Source organism: Canis lupus, chromosome 3 (genome assembly GCF_011100685.1).
Source record: "Canis lupus familiaris isolate Mischka breed German Shepherd chromosome 3, alternate assembly UU_Cfam_GSD_1.0, whole genome shotgun sequence".
NCBI classification, from domain to species: domain Eukaryota; kingdom Metazoa; phylum Chordata; class Mammalia; order Carnivora; family Canidae; genus Canis; species Canis lupus.
Window position 1 is genome coordinate 56,284,593 of NC_049224.1, and position 16,268 is coordinate 56,300,860.

At 42.4% G+C, this 16,268-nt stretch overlaps 1 protein-coding gene and 1 long non-coding RNA gene across 2 annotated transcripts in view; one reads left to right on the plus strand and one right to left on the minus strand.

The window, feature by feature from the left end:
* EFL1 (elongation factor like GTPase 1) overlaps positions 1-16,268 on the plus strand; it is a 120,060-nt gene that overhangs the window by 79,750 nt on the left and 24,042 nt on the right. The window contains exons 16-17 of the mRNA XM_038532984.1: positions 7,165-7,296; positions 11,807-11,954. Coding sequence (XP_038388912.1) covers positions 7,165-7,296; positions 11,807-11,954 — 280 coding nt within the window. The remainder of the gene's footprint in view (positions 1-7,164; positions 7,297-11,806; positions 11,955-16,268) is intronic.
* Positions 1,013-6,351, minus strand: LOC111095232. Its single transcript, XR_005357103.1, has 4 exons — positions 6,171-6,351; positions 4,484-4,725; positions 1,490-1,600; positions 1,013-1,212 (listed from the first exon to the last, which is right to left on the minus strand). It is a non-coding gene; the product is annotated as an uncharacterized LOC111095232 (long non-coding RNA).

Below are 16,268 nucleotides of genomic sequence, written 5' to 3' on the forward strand. Positions count from 1 at the left end.
AATCCTTGGCTTTTTTGTGATACAGTTTTAATGATATCGTGAGAGTTACCAGTCTTCACTGTGTCATCTTGTGATCTGTGCTTTGTTTTTCTGTTTCACCTTCAGGCTTTCGATCCCTGAGAGATTTATTTTTCTATGTGCTGTGTGGTCAAGGCACACGTACTGTTGTTTCCATGATGTTTCCCCAGTGGTCCCTCCTTTCCCCATTGTGTCCCCTTGGTCATGTCTGGGTTCCCACATACACAATTCTGGGCTCTTTGCGCGTGCTGTGTAATCAGACATGCCACTGCTGCAACTGCTACATTGTGCATTGGGTTTCCTTTAGTTGCACTACTTTCCCAGAAAGGAGTTAGGAACAGAGCCTTGCTTCTGTCTGTATTGTGACCTGAGCGCAGAGCTTGGAGGCTCTTCTCAGGCCTCGTGCACTTGGGTTACCCTCTGTTTTCTTCCCTGGATCCTTCAGTCAGGGTCTGGTATGAGCCTGTGACAAGGTTGCTACTTCATCTGCAAGTGACTCTGCTTCCCACTTTTAACTGGAAATACCTGGAAATACTTTGAGCTGAAACATAAATCCAGTTAAAACTGTCTGGTTGTATAAAGCCATATCTCTTTTCTTTTTTTTCTTTTTAACCATAAAAACAAATTTCCAGTGTTGTTTTAAACCATACCAGGCATTTTGTACTTCTTATGTGGTTACTTTTGTTATATTTCCTTGTTTATTTAAATCACTCGAGTTGAAACCTATCTCAAAGGAGCATCCCATAAAACTGAGTAAAATATAAATGTAGGTCAGTGGGCCAGGATACAAAGCTCCTATGTGGATCTGATTATGAATATGAATTTTATGCCTCAAAGGAAGTTATTATAACCTTCTTTACAGTTAACCAGTATATGTAATAGTTAACCAGTTAATAGTATTTGTAAAAAAAAAATTAACGAATTCATACCGTACACCAAAAAAAAAAAAACCAACCCCAAATTGGTTAAGAACTTTAGTAATAAAACAACCCCTACAACTACCACACCACCACTTCCATTTACACATGCTCACTGTGTGCCTGGGACTCAGACACTGTGTGTGGGCATCCTCGGCTCACAGGAACCTTGGAAAGGTGCCACCTGCTGCATTTGCATGTTGCCCATGAGGGAGCTGGAACTTGGAAGAGGTGAGGTGGCCGGTGTAATGCTCAAGCTGGAATTACATCCTGGTTCCTGTGACCGCAAAGTGCACATAACATGGTCACATGTTGTTAGATGAGAGAACCGGCAGCAGCTGCAGGGTCCCAGAGAAGTGGAAATAGTGGGCTGAAAATGGATCTTCAGTCATACATGTGGTCCCAGGGCCTCTGTGGATGCTGGCCGGTATCCCACTGGGTCTCCGAAGGTGCCATGTCCACCATCACCACCCCTGCCCCCCCGTGGTGCTGCCCTCCCACCTCACCTCCCCAGTCACCCCCCATACCCACTTCTCTCTCTTCCATGAACAAACCTCATGTTTTTCTCCTTGTGACCTTTGTCACATTTTATTGTCACCAACTTCACCTGCCTTTGTCCACATCTGGATCTTCAGTTCTGAGGACACAGCTGTGCTCATGTTCACCTGTTCATTGAAAAAACTTTATGAAGTGCCTGTTTGTACCCTTGCCCTCAAAACATAATCATCAAAAAATGAACAGAAAGTTGAATAGATATTTATTAGTTTTTTTGAAAGCACAACTTTCTAAGCATTTAAACTTAGATACCAAACAAAAAAGGCTCAGAAAAGGTACTAGAGAGGAAATATAGACGTAGAACAAAAAGAGAAATTATGGTCTAGAGGGAAAAATAAGAATCACAATATTTATCACACACACACACACAAAACCCATATACAAATGGCAGGAATAATTATGAAGCTGAAAGAAGGGTAGAGAAACACTTTGGACAGGTTATCCTCTGCTGAGTCCAAAATCTGGATGTGAAATCTGGATCTTGGCCTCACTTCCCTCCTCATCCCTTCTGCCCAGCCTCAGAGTAATAGCCCTCGCTGCCAGCTCTGCTCCAGGTCTGGTTCACCCACATCCACCCTCAGTGGAAAGTCCAGGCGTGGCGTGCAAGGCCCTTGATGCTCTGTGTGTGTTCCCCTGGCCTCCAGCTTGGCCCGCCCTCCACTGCAGGCGCTCTAGACTCCTGGCTTCCCTAGAAAGCGCCTTTGGAAGTCTTTTTGGTCCTGATGTGACACACCAAGAGATGACTTAAAGGCTTTTTTCTTTTTCTTTCTCTGTCTTTTTATTTGCTCTGAGATAGGATATCAGGCAGCATTTAGTGATCTGTTCCACTTCCAGGCCCAAGCTGGAATTTTTTCACTTTTTTTTTTTTTTTTTTTTTTTAAGATTTTATGTATTTGAGAGAGAGGTGAGGGAGAGAGAGACAGAGAACAGAAGCAAAGGGAGCAGCAGGGGGAGAGGGAGAAGCAGACTCCCCGCCAAGCAGGGAGACTGATGCAAGGCTCCATCCCAGGACCCCAGGATCATTACCTGAGCCAAAGGCAGATGCTTCACCGACTGAGCACTCCAGGTGCCCCTTCTTCCATCATTTTAATCCTGGGCCTCCCTTACCATGGATTCTGGGTGAGGATTTACAGGCCCAGTGGCATTAGTCTGTTCCTGCAGGAGTGGAGGGGGTCTGGCTCCCTTAGGACTCTTTCTTGGGGTGTAAATTGAGACTCCACTGTGACACCCAGGTGTCACTCCTATCTGATGCAGGACACTGCAGGGCAAGTTTTTGGCTGTTTTCTAACTTGGACAAGGATAGCAAGCCTCCACAGCTCCAGAAAAAAGTCTTTTTGTTTCCTTAGGTATTCCTTCTTCTCCTTACTGTAGGCCCTTCTGAGAGCAAGGCCCTGGTCTTGATGTAACTTGCCTAAGAACTATTATTAACTGCTTATGAGCTCCATCTGTCCCTATGAGAAGAAGAAATTCTGACCCGGTGATGTCACTGCTGTAAGATTTTCCCTGGGGCCTCTTGTAACACAAGCTACAGGGCAATTGATTTAATGGACTTCTTGAGCATGCTGGGGAAACGTGACCAATTCTCTGAAAACCTCAGTCAGCACTGTTGGTCTACTTTGGAGCTATTTATTCTGTTAGCCAAGCAGACTTGTAAAAGGCCCTCGAGTATATTTTATATTCATGTACCCATCTGCCCCCCTACCTCCGTAACAAGTTATAAACTGTGTGGATCCCCTGTGTTGCCCTCTGGACCGAGTCAAAGGGGGCGGAATAAGAGTTTTGCTGAAAAATACAGAATAAGGGCATGAACTTGAGACAGAAGATTTGGGCTTCTTTGGGATCCAAAGACAGAAGGACCTAGATTAGAAGGTGGTCTTCCAGCCAGTGGTTTTCTGGATTCATACTACCCTGGAAACTTGCACTTTAAAAAAATTTTTTTTTTATCCAGTTGATCTTTGAACAACTGGATCCAGATTTGAACTGCGTGGATCCACTTATATGTGGATTTTTTTCAGTAAATGAAGTGCTGTAAATATATTTTCCTCTTACGATTTTCTTAATGACCTTTTCTCTAGCTCACTCTATCATAAGAATACAGTGTAGAATACATATAACATACAAAACATGTATTAACCAACTATTTATGTTATCAGGCTTCCGGTAAACAACAGGCTGTTAGTAGTTTAGGGGAGTCAAAGTCGCACGCGGATTTTTAACTGGATGGGGGCCGGAACCCCTGACCCCTTGTTGTTCAAGGGTCAGCAACATGGTCTGAATTGCCATGTCTGTTCTAAGGTCACGTTCATTGCTCTCATGGGCCTGAGGCTCTGTGGGCATTCATGGTATATAACTAGCATTTGCTGTGGAGATGTAAAGGAAACTGGTATCTCAGATGTATTAAACAGATTAAGAGGAACGAGTTGCTGGTTCTTGAGCAGTAATGTTTAAATGGCTTGAAATGAAACCTTGGCATTTAGGAGACTATATTCCAGCTAGAGCGTTAACATCTTTTCCCACAAAGTTGGTTTTTTTTAAAAATCCAATACCATTTTTATACCAGCATTGAATGCACACTTCAGAATCCAGACTTCCCTGAAGATAGTAATGCTGTTCAGATGGGCAGTGGGTTCAGTCTGTAGGAAGCAGTGTTAGAACTCAGTGACATTGTTACTGTCTTCCTGCCCGCTGATGTGACCTGGGCCTAGACTCATTCAGCCTGTGCTCAGGGAGTTGTTCAGAATAGAAGAACGTTGTCAGCAAAGAGCCAGCCTGTCTCTCAGACTCCAAATTTCCAGTCTCAGACCATAAAAGAGGAGACATAAAAGATGCTCCTGTGTATTGTTTCTGGAATACTTTTGAAAGGGAAACATTAGAGAGCCTGGAAAAAATTGGGGCCTGACTGTGTTGTCCAGTGCTGATCTGCATAAATAAGAATTGGGAGGGGGCGGTGTGCCAGCCTGGCAGGGGCCTACGGCACAGGGCTCGGCATTTACCTGGGTGTGTTACTTTCCACCCCAGCCCCGGAGCCGGAGTTCACCTAAGTGATATTGTGGAGAGAAGAATTCGGAGCGGAGAGGACTTGGATCATTTATCTTCAACCAGGCAACAGTTGCCCGTGTCCATAGAGAAACAACGCTAGCTTTCTGGTGTTCAGGACGTCGCTGTGACCCCATGTTCCTGTTTCCTCAGCCTGTCTTCTCTCTCTCTCTCTCTCTCTCTCTCGTAGATCATACATCTGTTTTTGATAAATATTTAAAAAAAAATAAGCTTGTACTCTTGTCAGTCCTTAACCCTAATCAATGACATGATAATTTGATCTTTTTTTCTGAACTGTTATTCTATCCCAGAAATTCTGAAGTGATTCTCTTGAAGGAATATGTCCCTTACCCCCTCAGCCCCAGTTGAAAAAGGCCTCAGCAAATGTCCTTTCTGTGAAGAAACTCTTCCTCCAAAGTTGCTATCACTGTGACTTGAGCAATAGGAGTGAAAGAGAAAGGATAAAAAATTATATGAACATTGTAACGATAAATTATGTGTGCCTGGGGGGGCGGGGGAAATGAAAACATTGATGATCTTAGGATGGTGTGATCCTGGGTATTCTTTTTTCAAAATTGTGTTATCATTTGAAAACAAAAAGCTTCTTCTAAACTGTGTTTTGCATAAATACCAGAGTGTACACTTAATAATTATCTGTTAGTATTTCAAGGAATTCTTAAAGTGATTCTTAATTTTTTTTTCTGATTTGCCCAATAACTTAAATGGTCCCTTTCCTGGATTTTAAGATCATATCTTAAATTAAGTAAAAATGGTGACACGTCATACAGATGGTGGGTTTTTGATGATCTTTGGAGCATTGCTTTTTCTGTAAATCCTTAACCTTGACTAAGAATACTGTGGTAATAACTTTTCTCTTTTCTATTTTTGGGGGAATTACAATCATGTTCACAAATCTGGACACATCTAAGTAGCAAGAATAGATTTGGTAATTTGAATAGCAAAATGTAGACCAGAAGTTCAGACAGACAGGGTTGCCAATCTGCTGACCATCTGCAGCCTACATCTCTGGTAATACAGAGGAAGGACTGGCCTCTCTGTTTCCATTGAAACCATGTGCTGTGTGTGCATGGTCAGAGGGAGAGGAAGGGAAGAGGATGTTAGTCCTAGTAGACTTGGTGGTAACTTGGGCAGACCCAGATCTGTTCCATCATTGTTTACCAGTACGGGGAAGTAGCAAGAAGCTCGAGACCAGGGTAGACCTTTCTGTGTACTGGGCCAAGGGGCACAGTGATAAGAAACTTATACCTTGACCAGACACATACACAGGATACACGAAGACTAAATTTAGGACCTTGGAAACTTCAGTCTGGGGAGGGTCCCCTGCACAACAAAGGTCTAGAAATCCTGTCATGAGCTGAACAGTTAAAGGAGCTAATGATGATTAGTAAGGCAGAAAAGGCTTCAGAGGATCTGACGGGAGCCTTCAAAATCCTGAGGGTGTCCGATGGACATGGAAGCCTGTCTTATGTGGACCTCTGGAGAGCTAAACTGGGCATGTGTAGCCATACATGCTACAGGAGGAGATTTCATGTGGTTAGAGCCTCCCTTCATGCAGGCAGGTGGTGAAGACTGGAGGCATTCAGTGGGGGACGAGGGAGGGCCATCCACACTGTATGGTCGCACCATGCTATATGGGAGACCTCTCCACCACCTTCTGAGCTTGTGTGCTGGAAGCTTCTGTGTCACTTGCCTTCCCTTGCTGGATGTTCGGTCGTGGAGCATCCCATCACCCCAGTACACATTGAAACAGAGTGTATTGGGTGTCAACTGAAGGCAACAGAGTGGTTTCCCTGTTTCCCTTCCGTTGTTGTTTCTGAGCTCACAGTGGAGACATGGAATGCTGATGGAATGTCCCTGCCCGTCTCCTGTGTCCCCTCTCCTTTGAGTAGACTGCCTCTCCTTCCATACCCTCCCTAATCTTTGCCTTAGCCCAGAAGCACGAAAATGGCCCTTGTACGTATGACTTGAGTTCTTCTAAAATGCTGTCTGCTCTTAGTGTGGATGTGAGGCTCAGTATGCCCCAGGAGCTCCCCTGTCAGCACTCTCTCTGCCCCCATCTGCTCAGGGATGGATGCCCTCCGGGAGGGTCCTACTCAACTGTCTCTGGGAGCCTGAAGTGGGGAAGGTGTGATGTCTTCTTCTAAAATTGGGGTGGTATGAGGGTGGCTTGGGTCAAGGACTCCAGAGCAGCCTCAAACCTGAAGTCTCCAAATGCCCTTGACCCGAAGCAAGGATTTGAGAAAAGAGACTATTTCAGTAGACACTCACTTTCATCACATTAATGTACTTTAAAAAACTAAAACTTATGATTCGAAATCATCAGTATTTTCAGACATGTATTTGGACGTGATCACTTCTGTGGTCAAAGTAGAGATGTGTTAGCCCAGTTTGATATACCACATGATTTGTGCGTCTGGAAGCCAGTGGCCAGCAGAATTCCTGTCTGTTTATCAGCAGTTAAATAGTATCCATGGGTGCTGGTCGGCCTCGTTCCTTGCAACATCTTTAAGTGTTTTTCCTCAGCAATGTATACACTGGGTTGATGGTCTTATTTTTCTGACGTAAATTCAGAACCCATCACCCTTTACTGATCACATGGATCTTTTCCTCCCTGCAGGCATCGGGGGCCTTCAGGACTTGGTGCTGAAGTCAGCAACACTGTGCAGTGTGCCATCTTGCCCGCCGTTCATACCGCTCAACTTCGAGGCCACCCCTATTGTGAGGGTTGCTGTTGAACCGAAACACCCAAGTAAGATGACTTCATTTTTAAAAGCCTGTAATGTTCATTACACTTTGTAAATGCATGGATTTCATACTTGACTCCTCACTATTTGTTTCATAAGTATGCTGTGAATTCTCATTCAGGTGCATAATAGAAGGAGTCCTCCCCCCACCCTGCCATCAGGCCACACATTCTGCCAGTTCTCCAAAGGGAATCTGACCTCTGCCTTAGGAACATGGTGTACTTAGGCACCTTTGTTCCCTGAGAAACTGGGTCTGTCTGTCCGGCAGAGACCAGGGCATCTCTGCACCCTCACAGCCCTGGCACAGGGGGGGCCCTTCCCTCTAGGTTTGCTAGATTATCTGGACACGGAGCATTTCCTGCCTGTTTAGAAGCATGTCCTGCCCCACCCACATATGCCAGATTATGTCCTGACTGGTGCTTAGTCTTTGGCTTCTAGCATTTGCCTGAGCAGTCCTCAGTAACTCTTGTATGTAGTTTCCCATGGCATCGCTAACCCCAACTCTGCTGTTCCCAGTGCTTGGTGGTAGGTCAGGGAACCTCCAGGCTGTGCTCAGGGACCCAAAGGACAAGCGCTGTGAAGTGGTAGATCTCTGCCGAGGTAGAGGATGGTCCCGTTGTCCTTGCATGGCTGTACGCCTCCTCGCCCCAAAACTTGGGCCTTCCGAAAGCTTATCTCTGCCTCAAGTTCTACCAGATAGCCTTGGCATTGAGGCTCCCTGCATGCTAGAGCAGATACTTGGAGAACTGCATCTCTGACCTCTGGGCTCTGCCCTAGGAAACAGCCATCTTCGTTGGGCCCCAGGGATACAGCCTCCTTTCTGGGCTGTCATTGGAGACGACCAGCGTGTGGTGACTGACTGCATGGACTTACCCTATTCTATCTAACACCCGCTTCCTCTCTGTGCGCTTGTCCAGATCTTGGGCCCTCCTGGTTGGCTCTTCTCTTTCACTGCGGGTCTGGCTCTGGCTGTTGTCAGCTGCCTCCACCTCAGAAGTACATACAGTACAAGAAAGTTCAGTTTTATTGGAGTTGTGACATTTGAGTCTGGCAACCATAGCTTATTCTTGGGCCTTTCTAGTATTACTTAATTCTTCTCTATTCCATTTAGATCTAAACTTTTAAAACAGAGATTAAAGAAATAACTGATAATTCAAACCATGATGGTTTACTAGAAATTTATAATATTTGAAATCTGTTTGAGGGTTGTGTGCTGCCCTATGCTGTTGTCTCTGCCAAGTTAACTCCTAGCCCTGAAGGGAGCCGAACCAGCTTCTCTACAGCTTTGGCGGCAGGAGGAGAGGGACCCTGGTACCTCGCTCCTGCCCCCATTTTGTCTCCATCCCGTCCCATAGCAGACTCTCAGTAAGAGTGATTTCCTCTCCATAAATGAGGCGATGGAATAAATAGAAAGACTTAAGGATGATCCATCTGGATGCTAGGGTTTCCCTCATATGTGTTTCATTAGAATGTACTAGGTAAAAAAGAAACTAAGATGATTTAGAAGGAGCACCCAATTCTCATAATTTTAAAGAGTGTTGCTCCTTTTTCCCAACAGATGTATTGTTTTTGCTGGATTTACTGTGCATGTTACTGACTGTAACTGAGGTGCCCCATTCCCACACTTCTGTGTCCGAATTTTATACCCACTGTTCTGTCTTCTTGCTGTTGTTACAAGGCCCACATCTCATTACACACTGAGGATGTGTGAGAACACTTCTCCCAATGCTGTCCTCACCCCGTGAGCCCTCGGGGACAGTGACTCCCCGAGGAGTCCCCTGTGTTTACTGTGTCCTAGTCTCTTGTGCCCCTCCTCACTGTGGCGCAGAGCTCCATTCTCCGTGGATGATGTGTGCCAACTGTTGTGGTGTCCACCCTCCTGTACCCAGACTTCCCAGTGACACTGCCCCTGAGAACCACCAGGTGGATGTGCTATTTATTTCTGAGCAGAACAGGCCATTTTTTCTTTTTCTTTTTTTTTTTTTTTTCAGGCCGTTTTTTCTTGTTCATACTCACAAACTGGGTTGACTAATCTACAAGACAGCCTCTTTCTCACTTTCAGCATAGGTAATTCTGAGCACTTGTTCATCCACTTTTCTTTTTCTGATTTCTGAAGCTGGAGTTAGGATACCATGGTGACCACCTCTCAGTTCTGTATCCACAGGGTCCTCCTAAGATCAGACACCCCAGTACAAAACAGTGTAGACATCCCACAACCAGTACATCCTCTTCCTCATTACTCCATGCCACACACTAAGGATTTTACATTGACTGTTTTATTTAATCCTCTCATTAGCCCTGTGCTGTGTTATCCCCATCTTCATGAGAGGTAAACTGAGGCTTACACTAACTCTTGCCCAAGGCTCTACAGGGAGTAGTCAGTGCCCTGTGGCACAGCATGGCAGCTGCTGTCAGCCAGTAGTCCAGCACCCTGACATGGGGGCTGAGTGCTTGTGTGGCTGAGGCTTGGGGGTCACACAGCACTTAGGCTCACTCTGGCCCACATGGGCCCATAAGGACTGCCGGGAGGTGAGGACAGCTGGGCTATCATAGAGATGGCTGCCACAGAGACACTTTGTTGTTTTTGAAATCTTGTCCTGACACAGGACTGTGATACAGTCATCCAAGGATCTGCTTGTAGTGTCTATTGACTTCAGCCCATCACTTTAAATGGGCCTCACCACTAGGAAAGACACCTCAAAACTGTGTGGTCCAGATGGAAGAAATAGATCATGGGCTGCCTTTGCTAGCTCACAGTGTCTGTTTTAAAACCCAGTCAGCAGTTTACACACAAAGATTTCCTTTAAATCCAGATAGTATTTGTCATCATCTCAGGATTTTTTTTACAGTATTAAAAGATGTTGGTTTTTTATCTTTAACAGATCATTTGGAAGATTTTTAAGCAGGTTAGGAAAATCAACTTCCAGATTTTAAGAGGTTAAATCAACGTTGTTTTTGCCAACAAACAAAATGACTATCATTGTAAATAAACATTTTCAAACATCTAATTTCAAAATGTCTCCATATTCCAAGTTTTATTTTGAGAAAGTTTCTTCTTTATTGTTAAACTGTCACCTTTACTATGAAGAGATAGATTTAAGTGTATTTGCTTTCTTTTTTTAAAAAAAAAGAATTTGTAATTTGGCTAATGGGGAGCTGATGGAAAGCTCTTTTGTTTATTTTTTTATTGATTCCTCTGTGCTTTGTGTTATTTGTGTCATCAGTGGTCTTTTTGCAGGAATGCTTTTCAGCCATGCTTCAAATTCTATGAAACTTAAGTTAACACTAGGTAATGCCCGTGAGTCCACTTAATGAGGCAGAGGAAGACACAGTATACTTTGAGGGAACAAATGAGACCGAGTCTGGTAGCCCCATGCACAGTGGGGTCCTCTTATTGCATGCATCCCATGTGTGGTTCATGGCTGCCTGGCTTTGCGGGGGGCTGACACCTGTCCCGCATGCTTCAAAGCCCATGGTTCTGGGACCTTGACATAAGTCCTTAGGTTCTCCATACCTGCCTCCTCATCCATAAAACAAGAACAGTACTCATTTCTGCCACATAGTTAATGAGCTTGTCTCTATGAAGTACTTGTTGTCATGTCACTAGCTAATATGAAGTATTATCATTAGAAAAGCTTTATTTCAGAACCAAGTAGATATGGATAAATAAATAGCCATGGAATAGACATACTGAAAACTACTGATGGCAGAAAGTTCCTGTGGCTTTGTTTGCTTGGCATGTTGAAAACCAAGCATTGAGGAATGGTAGAGGCTTTCCTTCAAGTGCAGAAGCGAAACCAGGCTGCATAGAAATGCCTTCAAGACTGGAGTCTCTACTTAAATGAACAGTAGCTGCTGAGCAAGCAGGAAGATGTGAAAGAGTGGCCAAGCCCACGATATGGACCAGAATCCTGGCCATGGCCTCAGCTCCCACAGACCATACGGGAAAGCTGCCGCATGCCAGAAGGACAGGCAGCAGGGAATACAGAAGGTGCCCATGGCTCAGTGGGCACAGTGGCCTCGACCCATGAGACAGCTTTCTTCTAAAACACAGTTTTGTCAAGAGCCTCAGGGTGATCATTTTACATGTGTGGCTCTACTGCAGTTTCTTGAATACCATGTGAAGTGGGGTTTTGTTGTCATTATTTGCTGATTTGTTGATTTTAACTCTTCTTTGGGGAAGAGCTCTATTACATTTTAGGTAGAGAGTATGTACTTCTGTAATACAATTTAGGTGGATTTACACATACAGTGGTGGTAGTTTGTATTTGCCGAGCATTTGAAGAAGTGGTATAGACCAGCTTTGGGAGTCTTGACGGTAAGCTTCTGAGTGTTTCATGTTAGTGCTCTGTACTCAAATGAGCAGAAGTCAGTTTTCTTCACATTGCTGCATGATTTGGAAGAGTTATTTTAAGACTTTCATTATACTTTTCCTTTCAGTGTCCATGGACACCGTCTTGAGGTTTGATGAGTCCTTATGCTGCTCTTAATCAGCACTTCATTCTATTAACCTAGGTGAAATGCCTCAGCTCGTCAGAGGAATGAAACTCTTAAACCAGGCTGACCCCTGTGTCCAGATCTTAATTCAAGAAACAGGAGAGCACGTCTTAGTGACAGCAGGGGAGGTCCACCTTCAGCGGTGCCTGGATGACTTGAAAGAAAGGTAGGATGGTGGTGGGCCAGCATAGCCCCCAAGTCATTGGGGGGCAATGGGTCCTGAACCAGGGGGACTTTGTGGCTTGTTTTTGGAGAAAAATGAAATGCCCTCAATTCAAACATGAACTGTTACTGTGCTGTCAGATTGTAGACTAGGTTTTTAATGACTGACCATTTACTTCTGGACTTGAATACTCTAACATTGTTAAGCTTAAGTCATAAAATATCTCTACACATCCGTATTTTCCTGTAGGTGCACACACACACACAGCATGTCAGGGCAACAGAATGACGTCATACATTGTGAGCTCAGGGGCCACTGAGACAGAGTTCTCTCCTTCCTGATGGAGTCTGTGCGAGGTACACCTTGAGGGGATCTGTTTCTCCATCCTGGTGGTGATGCCTTTTAGGAAGTAGGCATCCCAGACCACTTTTTATAAATAACACTTTTCCTCTTTATTCCCAAGCCAACGTGTGTTTATTATAGCAATTAGGAAAAGCCAGAAGGATGAAAAGAACCACTCACTTACATTTGGGCTCTCAAACCCGCAGCCTGTTCTGTGCACATTCTCATATATACGGACATCTACATATGCGCAGCTCTGATTTGGTTACATTAACTTCAGAGGTGTTATTTCTGGCTCACCAGGTGCCATATATTGCTGGCATATTTTTTAGGCTTCTGATCTACATTATCCTTAGGAAAGGCTGATAGAGTTTACACTGTAGCCAGCAAAAAGTATTTGAAAGTGCCTCTTTTCCCAAATTTTCGTCAACCCTGTATATTTTTTTTAAATTCACCAGTCTGGAAGACGGCTAAGATGTTCACTGTTAATAAAGACATTTTCCATGCTATTGAAACATTTCTTTCTGTATTTCTTGGCCATTCATTTTTCTTCTTTGATGAACTGCCTTGTCATGGCCTTCCTTCCTCTTATTTTTAAAATTTTGGAGGGCTGTGATGATTGTAATGATAATTATAAATAATCAACATAATTATATACTAAATATTACATGCCAGTCACTGTATTAAACACTGTCTCATTTAATCCTTATGATGAGCCAGTCACATTGATAGTAGTACACCAACTATTACTACTCCTGCTACGATACTACTACTAAAATATTCCTGCTGTAGTATTCCTGCTACAGTTGTCCTGCTACTCCTGATAATGGAATAGCATGAAAACAGCTGCTCTGCAGCACCATCCTGGGGATGTTGTAAAATCTCCTGCTGGAGGAGGAGTTTCCTCAGCTCTGTTCTCTAGTTTAAATGATGTTGTGGCTTATTCCTTCTTTAAATGGTTTTATAGCCATGATTAGCACAAAACTGGAAGGCAGATCTTCCATCTCCTCAATATTGATAACATTTTCTTACAATTTCTGAAGGTTATAGTATCAGGTTAGAGAATTCTGCTAATTGGATAAATCTTAAAGTATATTTAAAAAATAATAGTTCTCAAGAGGGTTTTTTTTTTTAAACCATTGAAATGTTATGTTAGTTTTTGGGGTCTTTGAACTAAATTATTTTCTCTTTTCATACTCTGTTGCCAATTAAAATTCAGGTTAAATAACCTTACATTTCTCAGGCCATTAACTCCTCTTTTAAAAAAAAAAAAAAAAAAAAAGATGCTTTTCGGCACTTAGAATTACATTTCAAATACTGTTTTCCCATAAACCTAAAGTTAATTTAATTGACTATTACTTATTTGTATCTTTGTTTAGTCTTTTTTAATTTTCCTCTTCATGGCTTTCATATGGGTACTTTTTTTTTTTTTCTTTTTTTTTTTTCTTTTTTTTTTTTTTTTATCTCAGGAGAAAAGAACTATAGTTTACAATAAAAGAAATTTGTTTTTAAAAAATATGCCCTTAACATAGCATTAAAATACTTTAATGCATCAGTTTATTTTGGAAACTACTCTATGTAAACCTTTTTAGAAAATATCCAAATACCTGAAAATAAGTTAGACTTACATTGAATGAGGCTAACAAAAGCAAAAACATATCTACTTTTCAAAAAATATATACTGTTTTAATAAGATACTTGATAAATTCTGAATTGTTTATTATCTTCTTCTCCTAAAAATTCGTTTCTGAAAGTGAGGACACCAACCCCCTTCAAAAGAAAACACAAATAATCTCTGTGTGGCCCCTGGTGTGACAGAGAAATAATGCTCAAGTTCATTGTTTACTGCCCCTTGTCAAAGAGGAGACCAGGAGCCCAAGTAGGGAGGGATAGTTAGCAGGGAAGACTAAGCATTGGAGAGGATAATGGATGGATCCTCCAGGACCCTGTGAGGCAGAGTTCTGTTACGTGCCCCATGGGGACCCCGAGTAACTGCGTCAGCTGGTATTGACTACAGGTCACTGTATCTTTAAGTCCCTCGTGGCGTGTCGGAGTTTAGGGCACCTTGATGAATCAGGTGCTAGGTGCTAGCTTGTCCCAGGCCAAGAAACAGAAGAGAATATTATAAGCAGTATTATGCCAATAAATTTTAAAGGAAATGGACCAAGTCCTAGAAAAATCTGACCCATGAAAAAATAGAAAGCCTGATAGTCCTATAACTATCAAAAGAATTCAAAGTTGGAATTACATTAAACATATCAGTCAAGGGGCACCTGAGTGGTTCAGTCAGTTAAGCGTCTGCCTTTGGCTCAATCATAATCTCAGGGTCCTGGCGTCGAGCCTCCAGTGGGGCTCCCTGTTCAGTCAAGAGACTGCTTCTCCCTCTGCCCCTCCCTCTGCTTATGCTCTCTCCTTCCCTCTCTCTCCCTCTGTCTCTCAAATAAATAAACCAAATCTTTATTTAAAAAAATATACCAATGAATGTGTCTTTACCAGATTAACAGAAAAAAGAGAGAAATCATCTCAGTGGACAAAGGAAAAACATTTTTTTTTTAAGGAAAAACATTTAATAAAGTTCAGCATTCATGCATGATCAAAACTCATAGCAAACTAGGAATAGAAGGGAATTTCCTTAAACTGATAAAGAGTATCTTCAGAATAACTATAGCAAACATGTACTTACTGGATGAAATTTTTGAAAGCTTTCTAGCTTTCTTTTGTGATCAGAAATAAGACAAGGGTACCTCCTTTTACAAGTTCTGTTTAGCATTATATTATCCGTCTTGGGCAGCATTATAAAGAATAAAAAATGAAGGGTATGGGAATTGAAAGAGAAAAATTAAAACCATTACTGTTTGTACATGATATTATCGTGTACTAATAATCCAGAAGAATCTACAGAAACTGTTAGGATTAGAAAGTAAATACAGCAGAGTTGCTCTATTCAAGATTAATATGCAAAATCTATTGCATTTCTATATACCATTAGTAAACAGAAAATGAAAATTATTTTAAGGTTACTATTTATAGTAACAAAACTATTAAATACCCAGGAATAAAATGTACTCATATATAGGCCCTCTGTGCAAAACTTATAAAGCACGAAAGAAAGTATCTTTATGGCTTTAAAAAGTTAATATTATAATGATATCAGCTTTCCCCAAACTGATTATATATTCATAGCAGTCCCAATCAAAATCCTGCTAACTGCATGTGTTTGCAGAGCTTGGCAAGTTGATTCTGAAGTTTGTGTGGAGATACAAAGGGCCAGTAATGACCAAAACCCTTTAAAAAAGTATAACAAGGTGCAAGTTCTTACTGCACTCACTGGAAATCAAAACTTATTTTAAAGCTACAGAAGTAGGCTCTGTGCTGTTGACACAAGGATAGATGGATGGGTGGGTAGACTCTCACAGAGCATAGAAATGAGGGGTACAGCGGAACAGTGGGAAGGCTGCAGATGGGGCTGGCAGCTCAGGCCTCTGAACTCCTGACATCCTGAACTCAGACATTTATTCCAGGTATATAGTAGTGTGGAAGGCAAAATCATAAAGTACCTAGAATATGGGAAAATATCTTCGAGGCCTCAGGATAGAGCAAAGCTTCTTAAATATAGTGTTAAATGCATAAATGACAAAGTGAAGTTTAATCATCAGAAGATACTATGAAGAGTAAGAAGGTAAGCCACAGGGTTGGAGAGCACATTTGTAATACGTGCAATAAACAAAGGACTTAAAGTCCCAATGTATAAAGAATTCCAAGAGAGGAATTCATTCAAGAGGCAACAATCCCTAGAAATTGGAACAAAGACTTGAACAGGTGCTTTACATAACAGAAGTCTACAGACCAATAAATACATGAAAAGATACATGAAATGAAACAAAATTAAAACCAAAGTGAAATACCTCATACCCACCAGAGTGGTTGAAATTTAAAAGTGACAGTATCAGATGGTGGCAGAGATAGGCAGTAGGA